Raw genomic sequence first — 18641 nt, forward strand, 5'->3', positions numbered from 1 at the left:
GTCTGTGTCAATGAATCTCCTGGTTCTAGTCAGTTTGTATTTCTCTGTTTGTGGTACCTCACTGTGCTCGCAGGTATCTGCTACTTGGTATTGTCTATTCAGTGCTAAAAGTTGACTTTGAGTTGTCAGCTTCGTTGTGACACAGCAGGCAAACAAAAATTCTAAAATCTTCCTGCCCGACACCAAACAACAAAATGAGCCACTAGCAGGTGAACATAGGGGAGCATTTTGTAAGCAATGGATGCTACTATAGCATGTTAAATACTGTACATAGTAGTACAGTGTTTATTGCAATGTGTAGTAATGTACATACCATCTGGTGTCTTTTTTTTTTAATTATTTACAAGGATCATACACAGCCTGCTGTGGCAGTGCTGTACAGCCATGCCAATAAAGCAAATTAAAATGAAAAGAAATGGTATAGTGATTGTGTTGCCCTGTATTTGTGTTGATCATATAGTGGCTGTTTTCCACTGGTGAGTTCATAGAGCTGACAGGGAAAGGCTTGCCATATGGCAAGACAGGAAGGAGGGAGATGGAGAGAGGGAAGAGAGAGGAGAATACACCAGAAGAGAGGAGAGACGAGAAATGACAGGAGGTTTCAGAAGAGAGAAGAGCAAAGGGAAGAGAGAGAGAATGACAAGGGACGACGAAAATGACGGGGACCGGAAAAAGAGAAAAGACCTGGGTGATGATGAGTGGGAGGGGAGGGGGGAGGGGGGTGATCGAGATGAGTGAGAGAGGTGGGTGGCAGAGCGTACAGCTTGGAAGCAGAGGAGGTGACAGTGGGGGGTGTTCACTGCTCAGTGATGTGTTATGATCTGACTCCCCCCACTATACACACACACAAACATGTTTTTGTCACTTAGGAAGACACTGATTTCATTTGTTCTTGGAGACTTACTTCAAAAGATTAGGCCGGAAATACTCCGGCCTAAACCAGCATTGCGTTGGTCCGTCTCTCAATACGTTATGAATTTCTTCAGCTCGTCTGAGGCACTCAGCCCCAAACTCTTTCACTCCTACTGAAGATGTAAATCTTTAAAAATGAGTCACAAATACGGTTTCACTTTTCAACTAGGCCCAGTTATTTCCTAAAATGGTCAATTGCTGTAGAAAACATTTCTCGAACACTTGATAAATGAAAAATAATAAATAGTGCATGTGTTTGTCTATTTTTAGCAGCGGATTAACACTCAATTGATGCAGTACTACGTATGGCAGCAAGAAGGCAAATTACAACTACGGTGACCCTGTGCAGTGTCACAGTGCAACGTGGCTCACTAATGTATTTTTAATACTTTGGGGCAACAGTCTATTGCCAGTTAGCAGGCTACATTCGTTGTTGTTGTTGTTGTTGTTGTTTTTATACGGTTTGTTGACAATAATTCAAATGTATGATAACACCTTTCTCTAACCCTAAAACTTAATGGTTTACCTTGTGGGAACCATCCTTCAGAGGCAAGTCCCCATAATGTGACTGTATGAACAGATTTATGTCACCACAATGTGATTATTAAACACACATGCATACACAGTCTTTCTCTGTGTGTGTGTCTCTCTCTCCCTCCCTCCCTCTCTCTTTCTCTCCCTCTCTCTCTTTCTAGCTCCCTCGCTCGCTCTCCCTCGTTCTGGCTCTGTTGCCAAGGCTACCGTACAGCCTCTTGCTGCATATACCTAGACGAAGCTGCCGCCTGTGGATCTCTCTCTCCTCCAGGATACAAACAAAAGAAAACCCATCAGACTTTTATACCTATATCGCTCTTTCGCACGCAGACACAAACCCCTACATTTCTAGATTCTGCCTTCTCTCACCTCACACAAGTCCTCTGCCTCTCTCTGTCTCTCACTGCCGGCTCTTACATGCAAACACACTCCTTCTTCTCCCAGACAGAGGAGCAGTAAAGGGATTGGCGTGGTTCTTGGTGTTTGGCTCCTGTTTTTTTGGCTCGGCGGGAGCAGGGCGGCAGATGGCAATGTGAAGACGGGCTCAGCCAGGTAAGAGGACTTATCCTAACCAGACTTAAGGCTGTGGGTGAGTGACTGTTCCAGCCCTCCTCTCCTCCCCCTGTCTCTCCCTCTTTCCCCCACCGTGGCTGTGCGACATGAGGTGAATACCAATTCTTCAGCACGGTTTATATGGCCGCTTTGCTTTCCTGGCAGTAAAAAGGTAGGGATGTGTGATGTAGCCTCTGTGTGTCTGTGTTTATTCCCCGATTATTCAAACTGATCGCTTGCCAACAGGTTGGTTCTTCGATGCTGCCATGAACTGTACATTTTCCCTCTCTATTATTAGTCAAAGCTTGATTCCCTCTGTGTTGTATCATGTCTATGTGACAATGTGGGAGTTACCAGAGAGAGAGATGCAACAGTCCACCTCCCTGGGTGATTCATTACTAATCCATCCAGCTCTGCACTGTGTGGTCGCTCTAGCTCACCGTAGCCATGTACGTGATATGAATGGTGTTTTGTCTTAGTATGAATGACTGCCAGAGAATGCCATTCCTGCACTGGTGTTTTGATGCAGTGCAATCATGTAACACAAGTCTTTGTCACCAGGAATCCAGATTTATCTCCAGTAGCCTGTAAATCAATTCGCTATGCAGCACATTTCAATTATTCATACCGTATAGCTTAGGCTGAATTGTAAGTTTATATGTGTGTTAATTAGATTTCTCTTTGAAACGCCTCTGGAGCTGCTGCAAGATATTGTTGGAGTACATGTAAACAATAGAGCTGATTGATTATCTGTCTCCGTGATATACAGGAGGAAGCTGCGGGCTTGCTGGGTATTTCATTTTAAGGTCATTGTGGGCTTATGTGTGTATTAATACCAAGATTTGATCTGTGTGTGTGTGTGTGTGTGTGTGTGTGTGTGTGTGCGTGTGCGTGTGCGTGCGTGCGTGCGTGCGTGCGCGTGTGTGTGTGTGTGTGTTTGTGTGCATGGGAGAGAAAGGTTGATGAGACAGGTCTTGGCCCTCATGACTTTATCTCACGTTACCATCTCATCATCACTTTCAGTAAGAGCTTCCTCTTACCTCGTCTCTGCCACAGGAGCACTTCTGAAACACGCTCGATACTTCCTCTTTATTCACTGTGATTCACCTGCAAACAGGAAATTCGGCCACATAGTTTACCTGAGATATTTCTGTGTTATGATGGGAACACGTACAACAAAGTAAATCAGAAGCTGAACATTTTTGTGTCAACAGCAGATTTGGAAAAATTGTTTTCCAGACATCAGGCATCAGGGATATCCATTAAGGCACGAGCCAGCTGTCACCGCATTAATTCCCCTTGTTTCTGATAGCAGGAAAGAGCTTTTACACAACTGGCAGCCCTCGATCACTCCTGGTCCTGTGGTCCTCCTGACAGGCCACAGGCTTATTGTATGGCTCAGTTTTAGACTCAGCTGGATGGTGGGTTCTTGAATGGATGCGGATCAATGGAAACACTATGCCCATACTCTATTTGAAGACTGAGGGGGTGGTGTTTGTAAGGACTCAAGGACAGTAGACCTTCAGTGAGGAATGCGGCTGAATCAGCTGTCAGGTTTGACTTATTTCCATGAATCTATTTCGCCTGAACTCATTGCTAGTTATAAATATATTTTATTATTTTTTTGTTAAATTAGACCAAGTCTTTTTTTCAATGAGGCTTCTTATTTTCTGCCTTTAATTTCAGCAACACCTTTAACATTCATTGTGAGTTACTCAACTGTCAACAGTGACACTGTGTATAAGCAAAAACAAGCTGCTTTTTGATCACTTTTTGGGCATCAATGCCAACTATTATCACTGTTCAAAGCCAGTAAAACATTTAAAATTTTAGTGGGGAATCTGACATTTCTAAAGATACCACATATAGCTGTCAAATGAAGCTTAATTCGGAGGGGAAATGTGTATAAAATCATGCATGAAAGTGGCAAAGTGAAGTGTTTCGGTTTTAAGTATTTGTCAATGTTCAACGATTACGGTAAAGCATGTATGAAACTCAGAGTGTGGTATTTTCTATACTGGGTTTAGAATAATATACAACAATCTGTATAATTTTCATGTTGAAGGCTATAATCAAAAAGATATGTAATATTTCTCTATTGGGAAAATGGTTTGACACAGCATGTTGGTAGAAAAAAAACATTGCTTTCCAAGTGGAAGGACTCCCACTCCTAGAAATAATGTAATGTTTAGGGAACGTTTTCAGCGGGACGTTTGTTTTGTTTCCAGGCTGTTCTTCTTAAAGGTAAGATAACGTTCTCTAAAAACGATCTTAAATATTTTGAGAACATTACCACAGTATAATGTTTTTAAAGCACATTATCTCACTCCAAAATAATATTGGAAACAATAAAAAAAAATACCTGCCACTGAAAACGTTTAAAGAATTAGGGCATAATGTTATGAAAAAGTATGAAGAATGGTAACACGGAATATTTTTAGATTGTTTTGGAGAACATTATCCGACCTTTAAAAAGAGCACCTGGGAACAAAAGAAAAAACGTCCCACTGAGAACGTTACTAGAACATTGCATAATATTCTCAGAACATATATTCAAAAAAATAATTCAGCTCGTTTGTGACCTCAGTTTTTGAAAATCCTGGCTACGGCCCTGGTTAAATGTACCAGTAATCCTCCAAACAAGCACTCGGCAGACAGAACAAGTGGCAGAAAAACAGAGATATTTACCACAAACAGAAGAAGCACAACTTTTTCAGACAAACGTGAATATTGTCACTTCTCTCCCAGTGCAGACGTGTGTTAGTGTTTTTTTTTCATGCAGCGCATCTCTTCTTTGAGTGTGTGTGCACACACTACAGTATGATGGTTGCCACAGTTACCGAAACGCCAACCTCACTGCGTCATTGCTTCAGACAACCTTCGCACAAAAAGAGTTTATTTTCCTCCCATTCATCCCTCCATCCACTCATCTACCTGTCCACCTATTGTTTAAAAATGGAAGCACACTGAACTTTCTCTTATACAACACAATCTACAATACACCTGAGTGTGTGTGTGTGTGTGTGTGTGTGTGTGTGTGTGTGTGTGTGTGTGTGTGTGTGTATACTTTATATATGTGTGTATGTTGTAAATATGCACATTACCATGGCTACGAGCTGGGCTAACTGGCGTCATCACTTCAAAACCACCTTCACAGTAAGCAAAGAGAGAAAGAAAAGGACTCAAAGCAGCTCCCCTCTGTTCAACACCTGCACTCACACACACACACACACACACACACACACACACACACACACACACACACACACACACACACTAACTCCTGCTACTGGTGTGGTCTCATATTCCGCTGAGCTCACCCCATTCGTTCAACAGGGTCCAGTGGCACAGAAGGAGAGGAGGGGAGACGGTAGAGCGCAGAGGAGAGCAGAGAAGGCTTGACTTCATGCATACTGATTTGACTGGAGCAATCTGAATGTATTTCTGAGGGTGTCTGCTTAGTCTGGCTTGAATTATCTCTGCCTCTTACGGAAGGAGACAGAGAGAAGCAGAGGAACAAAGAGAGGGGAAGAAATATTGACAGTTTACTGTGTCACCTTATATCACTATCCTCCGCTCATGAAAGCGCAGCTGGGAGCTGACAAGGGTGCAACTCTGCTCCATCTTCAGAGGAAACTGGATTACTGTCTTAATTTGTCACAGGGTCTTTCTACTGTATACGTAGCATTTTTGGGGAAAGATTGGTTTTATGTTTGAATGACCTGTGACTGACATTTTTCTTTCCTTTATTTTGAATTCGAAACCTTGAGATGCAACATTTGACTGCCGTCTTGTGTCCTTCAGAACTGACTCTGCCTCACAATGGCTGACAACGACCGGTTGCCACAGGATACAGGATTTAACTTGATCATGTGATCTGACTCCCTCGCCAGTTCCCTGCCATCTCTCATAGGTGAGTCATGTGACCAGCTATATGGTTCTTTGATATTCCAGGAAAGCCAACTGGGAAATTATGTTCTTGTACATTGTTCAGTTGGTAGTCATTGATGAAAACTTGTTCCAAACTCACTCGTGACAAATTTAGCCATCAGCAACACATTCAGACAAAAGTGATATGTGCGCAAACAGCACACCGACATTCTCTCATAAGCCCTCACATTCACACATCCGCACAAACCACATGGCGGTAATCAGCCAAATGTACAAAACACCTTTATTAATGGTTGAAGGACAAAAGTGCAGGGCGGAATAAGGTTTTGAATACACTGCTGACTGATACAGAGAGAGGGTGTGTGTGTGTGTGTGTGTGTGTGTGTGTGTGTGTGTGTGTGTGTGTGTGTGTGTGTGTGTGTGTGTTGTCAGTAGCTGATAATGCTCAGGACTGATGAGAGGGATGAGAGCCACTCTGTTGCCAAGGTGACGGACAGGGCTGTAAACACGCTACCCCTGACTCATCTCTCCACAATAGAGCCTCTCTCGCTCTCTCTCTCTCTTTCTCACACACACACACACACACACACGCGCGCGCATTCACACAATAGAGTCCAATCTGAGGGAGACAAGAGGATCCGGAGATGAGAGCCACTCCAAGCCGCTTAGCTATACATCTGAATAGGCCTGTGGAATAAACACAACCCTCTCTGTCATATACACGCTCATTTAGAAACATACAATCAGATAGACACACACAGATAACCTGACAAATACAGTTAGCACATGAATAAACTGAACATCGTTGATTTGTCTTGCTGAGTTGAAAATGTTAAATTATTTGCCAAGACATTTTAATGGCCATGTGAGGCGAAAACCCTTAATTTTTTTTTTTTTAACTCTGAAGTACTTCTGCATTTTACCTGTTGCTCATTCAAAGGTCCCACAATTCCTAAGACTCATTCAAAGGTTTAAAAATAAGGGTGGGTTGCTAAAGTTTGATTCTTTTATCCCAACTGAGTTATTTTGATAATGAATCGAAAAATGTCATCATTCAGTATCAAATTTCGATACCAAGGCTTCATCCACACTAACATGTGTTAGTTTTAAAAGGCATAACTTTTGCAATGTTTGCAAAGGAGTAAATCTCACCAGCATCAGTGATCCAATACATCATTTACCAGACATGAGCAGCCCGCCAACGTAGATAAAATCATGCAGTTTCAACTTATATAGATGTTCCATTAAAATAATGTATTTCTCTCCTTTTACTAACTTTTGGCCACACACCTGTCTGAGTTGTACTCCAGTAACTGGAGTCTTGTCTGTGCACAGCGAACATACCAACAGCCTGCATGAAACATTTTGGGGACATTTGTAAAATTTTGCTAAAAAGAAAACCTGGGTTACACTCTCCCCCTCTCAACTGCATGAAAACTATACATTTGTACTGTAAAGTTTTAATTTGGTTGAAATTGGTTTCATGAATTTGGCATTCACAAAAGTATCGTTCAGTAACCAGTATCCCAGTCAAGGTATCGGTACTGGAATCAAACATTTTAAAACAATACTTTGCCCCACTCAAAACACATTAAACTATGAAACAGCAAACAGCAGCCACATTGGCCTTTTTTCTGTTTATAGTGGGCAAAGCAGAAACTGTATTTATCTAATTGAAACAGATTTTTGGATATTCTAGAAAATCACACGTTCTTAATATTTTTATGTTTTGTTGGATTTTCAAATAGTTTACATGGCCTTGCACCCATAATACCTAAAAATAAAAATAAATACACGAGTATGATATAATTACATTAGGAAGACCAATCAAATACATTTAACACAAAGGAATCTCATTTAACAGGGGGATCATGACCTGCCGGCTGAGTAGCTCCACTCGTTCCCACACCGAGGACTCCATCTTCCTGAGACCCGATGACGATTCCGTCTGGCTTGATGAGCCGACGAAGACTGAAAAGATAAGCGATGGAGTCCCTAAAAGAGACGGTCTCCCAGAATGTAAAGACGGACCCAAAGAGGGCCAGAGCCCACAGGGAGAGGAAGTGTTTATACATAAGGTCTACGCACTGGTGATTGAGATCCACTGCTGGGCAGCTCTGTTTATCATCTCCCAAGTCACGGTATGTGGACCAGATATGCAAAAAGTGAATTTTATTTCTCAGATGTTTGCTTTAGATCAGAGGAAGTTTGAAATGATCTTTCAGCACAAGCTTTAGTGTTATATATGAAGATCCCACAGTGTAATTGTATTAGTAGCAATGCAAATGATTCCTTAACACAAGGATTTCTCTCAACTTGACTTCTATTTTTCCACAAAGATTTTCTTTTTATATGCATTATTAAATTTTCAAGTGTTGGAAGAAGTACTCAGCTATTTCACTTAAGGTAAAGTAGCAATTCCGTAGATAAAACATATTCAGATACTAGTAGAAGTCCTGTATTCAAAATCGCACTGAAGTAAAAGTGCACAGGTACTGTCAGCAAAATGTACTGTACATTTATCATATATGAATGACTGGAATACACTTTACTGACATGTACATCTGATCAGCATTTTAATGTTGTCATGGTAGAGCTAATTTCAGCACATGAAGCATTTAATCTATGTCTATTGGATTAGATGCTTACATATTGCAACTGATCATATTTTAGGTATGAAATATTGATCTGGAAAGTAATTAAAGCTTTCAGATAGATGTAGTGGAGGAAAAAGTACAATGTTTCCCTCTGAAATGTGGAGTGTGTAAGTATAAAGTAGCATCAAATGGAAATACTCAAGTAAAGAACAAATACCTCTAAATTGTACTTAACTGCAGTACTTGGGTAAATGCACTGGTTTACTTTCCACCACTGGCGTTTTCATATTCTCTTCAAGTGCCTTTTTCAGGGTTGGAAAAACATTTTTTGGGGTGCTGGGGATCAAACTGGACACCCCATTAGTATTTATTCTTCCCATCTGTATGTTTGTTGACTTCATGTTTGATTCATTCGAGAAAAAAAGGACAGGTGCAACATTACCATAAGTAAAAAAAAAAATTGTCTTGTAAATGCAGCCATGATTATGACACCAGACTGTATGTGTCCCATTTACATATTTTCACCTGAGAGCGGCCGTCTCATTACCACTGCATGAATGACTGGAGCTGTGACAGTCTCCCCTCCCTGTCTCTCTCCTCCCAGGGGTACTGGGTGTTTTTTGTGGTGGAAGGAAACGGACCACTCTCTTCCATCTACAAAGCCCTGCAGGTCATTGACTTCTACCTTGGCTTCATTTTACCCTGCCATCCGATTTTCGGAAAGGACGTAAGTGTTGTTTCTGGATGTGACCAATAGCTGTATTTATTCTGGACGGATACCACAAAGAAAAAAGAATGTGAAGCGTTTAGTGTTGGCTATGTCCAACTAACTCGTCCTCTCTGTTTCTCTGTACTGTCTAGTCAATGGTGTTGATGGAGGTGGTAAACACCAAACAGCACAACTGGATCGTCCACAGCACTGCAGGCATCGGTGTGGCCATCTGCGTTATCATGGTAAAACACTGGGCAGATCCTTTTCTTGTTTTTAAAATGTCAAACTTTTCAAATTAATGTGAGATTATGGTGGGTGCTGATTTATTGTAATTTACCATGAGTGAAAACAACAATCATGAAAAGGAAATATATTGACTGGATCATTTGTTTCTTCATATGGAGAAATAAATGCCATTGACTGCTTCCTTTCCTGTTCATCTTTCCTCAGGTCGTCCACATGGTGTGTAAGTGGCGTTACGGCACTGGCTTGTGGTCATCGGGACCGGTGTCGAGGGACATTGGCGACCGTCGTCAGTCCGTGAGCCGACAGCCCTCCTTCACCCTGTCAGAGTGGACGGATGCCCAGGAGGACCTTCTAGGCCTGGACCCTTTGCCCCAGACCCCGGTCTTTGAATTGGGCACCGACACCAGAACGGAGGGAGACGCCGCCACCCTCACCGTCACACCAGTGGGGCTTCAGGAGAGGTTAGAGTAGCGCGAGCTGCAGAGGAGCAGCAGGGTTGAGGGTATTTTGGGATGTAAGAGAAAATGCTGCAGGAAGACATGTACTATATCCATTCTATTTTTTTTTTTTTTTTTATGTTCACACAACAAATAGGTGTACAAATACTGTTGTCTGACTCTGTTTGAATCACACAGGAGAGGCTCCAACGTTTCCCTGACCTTGGACATGTGCACTCCGGGCTGCACTGAGCCCTACGGCTACGGAGCCCAGCTCTCTCCCAGAGACCAGTCGGCCCAGGAGTACCTCCGGCAGGGAACGCACACCCTCACCCCTGCCATGCTACACACAAGGGCCATGGATGACCAGAACCTGCAGGCTGAGTTTTATGTGAGTCTAGCAGCAGCAGCAGCAGCAGCAGCAGCAGCAGCAGCAGCTCACCCACCTACACTCTGTAGATTAACACAGATGAACAGAGACTCACCGGAAAAGACGTACACCGACACATACTGACACACACACAAAGACGCAGGCACAAATGCACACACCCACACATGCAAACCCCCTTCAGAGCGCTGCACACACCCGTAAGCTTTTCCACCGCCTGTTGGTGGGCGAGCATTTTTGCATACAAAAACCCGCAGAGGATTCCAGTGTCTGCTAGGCAGAAAGATGTGCGTTCAAGATCAGACATCCATTATACATAGACTTTCGGTTAGAGGCAATTAAAGAGCAACAGTTTAGAGTGAAGGTCACTGGATGACTTAATATCTTTTAAAATGATTTTCCTATGTTATGTTGTCATGTAGAAGGCAAGGTTTCGACTTTCCCCATTTCTATAAGGACTGATTTTTGTTGCACTCATTGTTCTGTGTCCATTGGCAGGAAACTCCCATGAACTTTGTGGACCCTAAGGAGTACAATTACCCAGGGCTGGTGAGAAAGAACCGCTACAAAACCATTTTACCCAGTGAGTACAGCTGCAGCACAAGTCAGTGACAGCAGCCACTAAAAACAGATTGTGGCGTTAGGCATGATGTAAAAACTCCTTTTTATGGTGTTTCTCTTTAATAGTTTCACATCCTCATCAACTATATCGCTGGCATGTATTTATAAAAAGGCTGTTTTTTTTTTTTTAACAGTATCTGTACTCACACTGACTATTTTCCCCATCTTCTTCCGCTGTTATCTCTTTAAATTAAAATCCGTATGTCGCTGTTTCTCATGATAATCTCACACTGTCCATCTGCAGATACACACAGCAGAGTCATCTTGAAGTCTCAGGATGAAGAGGATTTTCTCACCACCTATATCAATGCTAATTATCTCAAAGTGAGTGAAAATATGTGTGTTTATGAACAAAATCTTACCCCAGCACTGCTCTGTGACACATATACTGTTTGTTTATTTATTCTCAGTGGATCTGACCTTGCTATTCACTGTTAACAAGTAGCTGTGCACATGATGAACCCAGGCTTGTTTGTGTGTGTCTGAATGCAGGGTTATGGAGAGGAGGAGCGTGCATACATTGCCACCCAGGGTCCCACTGTGAACACGGTGGGGGACTTCTGGAGGATGGTGTGGCAGGAGAGAAGCCCAATCATAGTGATGATCACCAACCTGGAGGAGAAGAACGAGGTCATTGTGGAGACACACATGATGACGGATATATTGATGGATAAATGGAGGTCAAAATAGTAACTCGTGCCCCCCTGCGTCTTGCAGAAATGTGCTGAGTACTGGCCTGAGGAGACTGTGACCCACGAGGGCATCGAGATCACTGTCGTCACAGTAACCCAGGAGGATGACTACAGTCTGAGGGTGTTTACTCTGAAGGTAACCCACAAAATGTCTGTGTGCCACATAAGACAGGCACAACACTACTTAAATCAATAAGTTAAAGGGTCGGTTCAACCAGTTCTCCTTTGCCTCTAGTGGTGTCGAGCTGTAACTTCAGTTTTGTTTATAAACGCAGTTGAGGTAAATTGAACTTCATTTCTGGTGCTGGCAGCATTCAGAATTTGTATTAAAACAAAAGTAAGAGTTCACAGCAATGCTAGTATCTGTGTGACGTTGTTCTTTGGTACAGATGTGCTTTAAGTTAAATCCTAACATCTGTTTGCTATTATAGTTCAAATGAAAATACTCATGTTTAGCAGGTAATGTTCATCCTCAGCATAGTGATTTGCATAATAACCTATGATAATCAGCACTTGATTATTCACTTGAAAGTGAATTATCAGGTTTTCTACATTAATGTGTCAAAAATAAATACATAAAAAAGTCCCAAATATAGACAGACAACAATGTGCTTAAAACCTAATTGATAACGAGTCTTAATTGAACTTACCCATTAAAAATTCCCTGTGCTGCTAGAAAAAGTAAGTGAACCTTTCCATTTATTCTGCAGTAGATTTATTTCCATGTTTAAGGTTGTTGTCCTGATGCATTACCCACCTTCTACTGAGCTCCAGCCTCCCCAACATTATCCTGAAAGATGCCGTGATAAACTTGGGAATTCATTTTTTCCCTCAGTGCTGAAAAGCTGAATGCAAATCAACAATATTTGTTCAAATAGATTGCATTTGTTTAAAACTGAAACTTTGATGGTGATCTAACCATATTTAAGGACAAATTTACACATAAATGTGGATAATTTCAAAGGGTTGTCTATCCTTTTTTCATCCCACATTCAGCATATGAACTGCTGACGGTGTGCTCTGTGTAATATCCAGAGTGACAATCATTTCCTGAAAGTCACGCAATTGTTAATTTTTTTCGTGTAAACACAGTCAGAGACACCGATGAAATTCCATCGCCTCGCTTGTATTCGGGTGCCAGTACTAATCTCACAAAAACAGAACCGACTACATACCATAAGAGCAATGTCAGGAAATAGTGTTGTTTCTGGAACCGAACACACGCTGGATTAGCTGCTCCTACCAGCTTGTGTTGACAGCTGACTGAGTGTGTTGAAATGCTTTGTTTAGATGATCTCACAATTAACATTACACCATATACTGAAAAACACCGCACAAGATTGAAATCTTGTCTTCTCAACATACCAAGAAGATGTGATCCAAGTTTTTATTTTGTCAAAGTAAGTGTTTACATCATCGTGTATCATCGTGTGTGTTTGTTGGGTGGTGTTTAAAGGCTGAGTCAAAAGCTTGTTGTTTATTTGTTACCTCTGACCATGTTCTTTATCTATACAATTAATAATTATTATTTAATTTGATTATGCATAGTCCGTGTAAGAGAGGAATGGACTATGAAAGCTCTTTTTGTACAGGCCTCACTCTTTTTTTTTTTTTTGCTGTCTTGCTCTGCGTTCATTGTTGTCGTAGCAACTAACACCAAGGTAACAATTTGGCTATACATGCAGAGCAACAGGCTGATCAAAAATCATTTTTAATGCGTCTGTCTCACGTACACACGTGCACAACATAATCACATCCGTATTTCATGACTGCATGTGCGTGTGTGCGTGTGTGTGCACACCAGTGTGGGGAAGAGGAGCGCAGCCTGAGGCAGTACTGGTACACATCCTGGCCTGATCAGAAGACTCCAGACAAGGCTCCACCGCTGCTGGAGCTGGTACAGGAAGTGGAGAGGGCCCGAGATGAAGCCCCGCCCTCCAGTGGTCCTATAATTGTCCACTGCAGGTAACAACTCTTTTTGTTGCTATTTTTTACAATTAACAACCGTAAATCCACTTAGCTCACTTTAGTATTTGCTCATTTCCAATTCCCTGGTGTCTTATTTCCCCAGGGAGGATTTGATTTTCATCAAATTGGTTAGATCAGTTTGGATCAATACACCAATCCATCTAATTTCTTCTTCACCAATGCAACTTCTCCTCCGCAGTGCTGGAATTGGTCGAACTGGCTGCTTCATCGCCACCTCCATCCTGTGCAAGCAGCTGAGGACTGAGGGTGTGGTTGACATCTTGAGAACCACCTGCCAGCTCCGTCTGGACAGGTGAGATATGCTTAGCACTTACCAACGCTCCTGTCTATCTTTAGCTCTGGCGTGAAAGCCCAGCTGACGTCGTTTGATTTGGTTTCGTTCCAAATCATGAGCTACGTCGCTGTGGGGTTTAGATATTTTCTGACATTGTGTACAAACATTCAAGGGTTCCAGAAGAGGAATTCTGTTGACCCTGGTGAACTTCTGACTTCTCTTCTTGTGCCACCAGTAGCTTCCTCCACTGTGTAAAGATTATTTTTTAATTCTGATATTATAAACGTAATCTTTATATTTGGGTGAACTATTCCTTTAAGGACGAGACATACTGCCTTAGGAAGACACTTTTAGTATTTACCTGACAATCTAACATGTAGAAGTGAACTAGTGAGTGGCATACTGAATGTATGGCACATTTTAAATATATAAATTCAAACAGTTATTTATTTTCAAAAATTTCTTGTGCTTGTCATTTCGTGTGTTTATCAGGGGTGGGATGATCCAGACGTGTGAGCAGTACCAGTTCGTGCATCACGTCCTCAGCCTGTACGAGAAGCAGCTGCCTCACACTGCTGAGGAGTAGAGTGAGCGCTACAGCCACACCCAGACCGAGACACACCACTGTACACTGTACCGCCTCTGGTGGTATGCACCACTGTACCTAGCATCATTTCAGTCTCACCCTTTAACAACGTTCAAACCATGTTATTCTCCTCATCCTCTGCAGGCTTGCTCAGACAGGACTGAAAGGCTGACATGAAATCTGTGCTTATCGTGTGTCTTTGAACAGAACAAACACGGGAAGGTGGGATCTAAAATCGACCCCTAAAAGTCACTGATCCACCAATTCCTGGAGAGTTGCAGAAGTCAGGCTCGAAATAATCCAAGCCCACTTTCATTTCATCTCCGCTGCTGAGGTTTCTATCATGAGTCAGTCATCGATGCCTTGTTTTGTACTTGGTCTGCAAAAGCTCCCTCACATACTGATTGTACAGTTACGGAAACGTTACACTGGAACTGAAGTATAATCAGATCGCCTGCAGTGGTATGACTTCGCTGTCAATTTCAGTCTAAGAAAGTTAGTGTTGCTAATAAGGGCCCTTTACAGTATAAGTGCCAGCATCATTTAAGTCTACAGAGATAATCAAATGCCAGCCTAATATTTAAGTCTATATTGATATAAAAGTTCTCATGAAATATAAGTTTAAATAACATCTAGCCTTTTCTCGCTGACTCTCACTTTTAATGTAAAAAAAAAAAAAAAAAAAAAAAAAAAAAAAAATTCATTACAGAAGGTCTGTTTCAACTTTTGATGCATTCAGGAGTCACCTCATCTTCAGGTTGCATGGTGCTAAGTGTTCATTAAAGGCATGTGCAATGTTATGGAACATAGGAATGTATAACAATTAGGTTATTAATTAACTAATTAGGATTTCTGTGCAATCTGCAGTATTACAGTTTTACCATGCTGCCTGTGCAGTCATCATGGCCCATGATGTTTACAGTAAACAACTTCTGCATAAAGGCCACATAGACGTTCACTCAGAGGCGTCACAGAGCCGCGGGGATGCTGAGGGGACGGAGGCCAGAAATAGAATCACGCCATCAGAAAAATCAATGCAGAGCTCCGGAGAATCTGACATGTACACAGTCAACGTTTCCAGTGACACACACAGGAAGGGTGTAAAAGCAACGTGTTGGACCTTAAAGTAAAGGATGATCACATGCCCTCAGAGTTTCATGCTCTGCGATGCTTCTGCTTTCAACAGTAGCTTGAACACATCTGTGAAGTAAGAAGCCCATGATAGTTGTATAGACAGGCCAGGCCTAATCTGTATGAAGCACAATAGACCAACTACGGTTGTCTCTGATGTTCAGCTGTAAAAGTTCTTTTTTTTCCCGTATTGTGTTTTGATTGTGTTGAGTTTAATGGATTGCATGTGCTGTATGGGACTCCATAGGTCCACAATCAAAGCGACGTGATTGGTTGTCCTGCTTTTTGTTGTGTAAAAGGGTTTAAAAGCCTATTATTATTGCTTGCTCTCGGCCAATGCTTTTGATACAGTTTGCTTTTGTGAAACCAACCAGAGATATTTTTAGAACATTTTGATACAATCCTTTCGAGTAGATGCCTTGTGTATATTTCCGTTTACACCATGATGGAATGTAGCTCATACTGTGGATCAAACCATCAGTTTATATTGCAAGATTTAACGGAACAAAATGTGACAACTACCTAAGTTACCTTACAGTACAGAAAATATATAGTTTATGCTCAGTCTTCAGCATTATTACTTTTGGCCTTTAGGCTTTGCTTTAATATGCTTTGCTTTCTACGTATGTTTTTATTGTTTTCTTGGAGAATTTTACCTCAGACTGAGTTTTTACACAGTCCCCACTCTATTCCATCTGTGACCCTTGGCCGCCCTCAGTTGAAAACACGAGAAATAATGGCTATGTGTAAGGCAGCTAAAACAGTGATGACGGTTTTCTATGTAACAAAAATCAAACAACTTTTATCTTGACTTAATGCATCAGCTCAACGGCCATGAACATTACCAGAGGATTGATTTAACTGTGTGGCCTCGGACCAATTTATCAACATCAAATCAACTCGGAAAATAAAACTGCCAAAATTACCTTTTAACAGAACACAGGACAGAGATTGACAAGAAAAGTTACAATCTATCGTCAGCCTTCTGACACAATCCTCTGATAATGCCCAGTGTATTTGACTGAAGAGCTTTTATTTTGAGTGCTTGTTGTCAGTGCTTACCTGGTCCTCTCCTGATGATCAATACGGGGATGACAAAATAGCCAAACAGTCAGACGAACAACCAACCAGCAATCAGTATTCCTCTCCTCTGCTACAGTATCGCTTTAAGTTGTGAGTTTTTGCATCCAAAATAAAGGTAGATTTTCATGAGTCTGTGCTGCTGCCTTTCTGACTCGACCTCTCAATTACATTACATTTAGCTGACGCTTTTATCCAAAGCGACTTACAATAAGTGCATTCAATCATGAGGGTACAAACCCAGAACAACAAGAATCAAGAAAGTACAATTTTCTTCAAGAAAGCCAAACTACAAAGTGCCATAGGTAAGTGCCATTTAAGTGCTACTAAAGTGCTACTTTTTTTTTTTTTTTTCTATTCATGGTATAGTCGGAAGAGGTGTGTTTTTAGTTTGCGGCTGAAGATGTATAGAATTTTTCGTCACCGAGTCAGACAACCACGGAGCTGGGGAAGACTTGCGGATCTGCCGTGACGTAAGAGGACATCAAGAGAGGAAGACAGAGTAGAAAGGAGAGTGTCTGTGGCACAGTTAGGATGCATGAGTGAGAAAGAGTCAGTTGAAGGGAGGGCAGATAAAACAGAGGAGGCCAGAGAGGAAGGAGAGAGGGAGCGAATGTTGCGACGGACAGGTACAGAGTCTGTTGATGTGGTAGGGTCGTCAGTTTGAGAGAGTGGGAGAGATTAAGAGATAAAGAAGTGGTCGGAGACATGAAGTGGAGTTACAGTGAGGTTAGATGTGGAGCAGGGTCTGGTGAAAATATAGTCAAGGTGGTTACCGGCTTTGTGAGTAGGAAGGGAAGGACTGAGTGAGAGAGCAAAGGAAGACAGTAAAAGTAACGGGTCAGATGACTTCTCGGTCTGGATGTTAAAGTCACTCAGAAGGACAAGTGGAGGGCCATTTTCTGGAAAGTATGATAGGAGGACGTCTAATTCTTCCAAGAACTCTCCTGTCACGGCATGAAATTCAAAAGGCAGTGGGGTAAAAAGTGGAAGCGGGTAGAGAGAAAAACTCCATTTGGGGAGATGAGTAAACCTGTACCACCACCCCTACCGGTGGGTCTGGGTGTGCAGAGGAGAGAGCGGCAGGGGTGAAGTCTGTCTTGCGGGTAGCTGACTGGCCGTTCCAGAGGCCCCCTGTGACAAGGTGTTCGGTATGTGTGGGACGGGTGGGATAGATAACAGAGGAGAGGTTACGGTAATGGTGTGAACGGGTGCGAGGCCAATAGTATCTACAAGAAGATATACGCGAAACAAAATCCTAGCTCATACAATTCAAGGTAAGAAAAAAAAAACAGTACAACCTAGAAATCTAGTTGACCTAAAACAGCAGATACAATAGTAATCTAGCAGAGAAGCTTATTTAAAGAATATACTTTGCCTAAATCCAAGTAATTCCAGTCGTATGAAACCCCAGAAGTCCAAATGCACACAAACACACTGATGAGTCTTATTTCTGGTTACATGTTGTGCTGGAGATGTGCCTATCATTCCCATTAACACTGCTCGGGGTGAAACACATAGTGCAGTCACATATTTGCACCGCTAGGTGTCAGAATATACAATCTGACTGCGCCTACTGCCACTGGCATTCAACCGTTTACTCACACGTTGATGGCGACTGAGAGCAACAGAACAAAGGCTTTCAGTGTAACAAAAGAGAATTGATGATACTGAATTCAAACACCCACTTATTACAACTGTTTGATTCAATGGTTGAATGAGACACCGTAGATAAATCAGTGTGAATATCTAATATATTGGCTATATTTTTTGAAATATTCTTTATCTATTCTTGTAGCCTCTACATATATCGCCATGCATTCGAGTATTTCTGTGAGTTATGCAGACAGACAGTTTCGATGCATTGTTGAGGAAAACATTATTGTTCTTAATAATTACACTTCATGAAATTCTCAGGGACTTTAACTTTGGAATTGTTTATCAGAGTCGGCATAAGGACCTCAGCTAGTAAATTCAAAGTCTGAGACAAGCAACCACT

The 18641-nt window shown here is 41.9% G+C and overlaps 1 protein-coding gene across 2 annotated transcripts; it reads left to right on the plus strand.

Moving 5' to 3' along the window:
- Window positions 1-1653: 1653 nt before the first annotated feature.
- Window positions 1654-16789, plus strand: LOC138206015 (tyrosine-protein phosphatase non-receptor type 5-like). Of its 2 annotated transcripts, XM_069162449.1 has the most exons (15): window positions 1654-1998; window positions 5803-5911; window positions 7754-8030; window positions 9091-9213; window positions 9348-9440; window positions 9649-9905; window positions 10080-10272; window positions 10768-10852; window positions 11135-11214; window positions 11383-11520; window positions 11608-11718; window positions 13387-13547; window positions 13750-13863; window positions 14338-14432; window positions 14576-16789. In XM_069162449.1, the coding sequence occupies exons 3-14, from the start codon at window positions 7761-7763 to the stop codon at window positions 14429-14431; spliced, it is 1719 nt and encodes a 572-aa protein (XP_069018550.1). In that variant the 5' UTR covers window positions 1654-1998; window positions 5803-5911; window positions 7754-7760; the 3' UTR covers window position 14432; window positions 14576-16789. The 2 variants fall into 2 exon arrangements, with proteins under 2 accessions (XP_069018550.1, XP_069018549.1); XM_069162448.1 differs by lacking the exon at window positions 1654-1998 and adding an exon at window positions 2093-2170 and having other exon boundaries at window positions 14338-16789.
- Window positions 16790-18641: the final 1852 nt, after the last annotated feature.

The sequence above is a fragment of the Embiotoca jacksoni genome, unplaced genomic scaffold (genome assembly GCF_022577435.1).
Source record: "Embiotoca jacksoni isolate LCO1_2020_lvr unplaced genomic scaffold, fEmbJac1.0.p SCAF_3, whole genome shotgun sequence".
NCBI classification, from domain to species: Eukaryota; Metazoa; Chordata; class Actinopteri; family Embiotocidae; genus Embiotoca; species Embiotoca jacksoni.

Bases quoted from the DNA above. Each gene is read 5' to 3' on its own strand.
- LOC138206015 (XM_069162449.1), top strand. From the start codon at position 7,761: ATGACCTGCCGGCTGAGTAGCTCCACTCGTTCCCACACCGAGGACTCC. The intron at 9,441-9,648 runs GTAAAACACTGG...ATCTTTCCTCAG, and splicing joins TGGCCATCTGCGTTATCATG to GTCGTCCACATGGTGTGTAA. The intron at 9,906-10,079 runs GTTAGAGTAGCG...TGAATCACACAG, and splicing joins CCAGTGGGGCTTCAGGAGAG to GAGAGGCTCCAACGTTTCCC.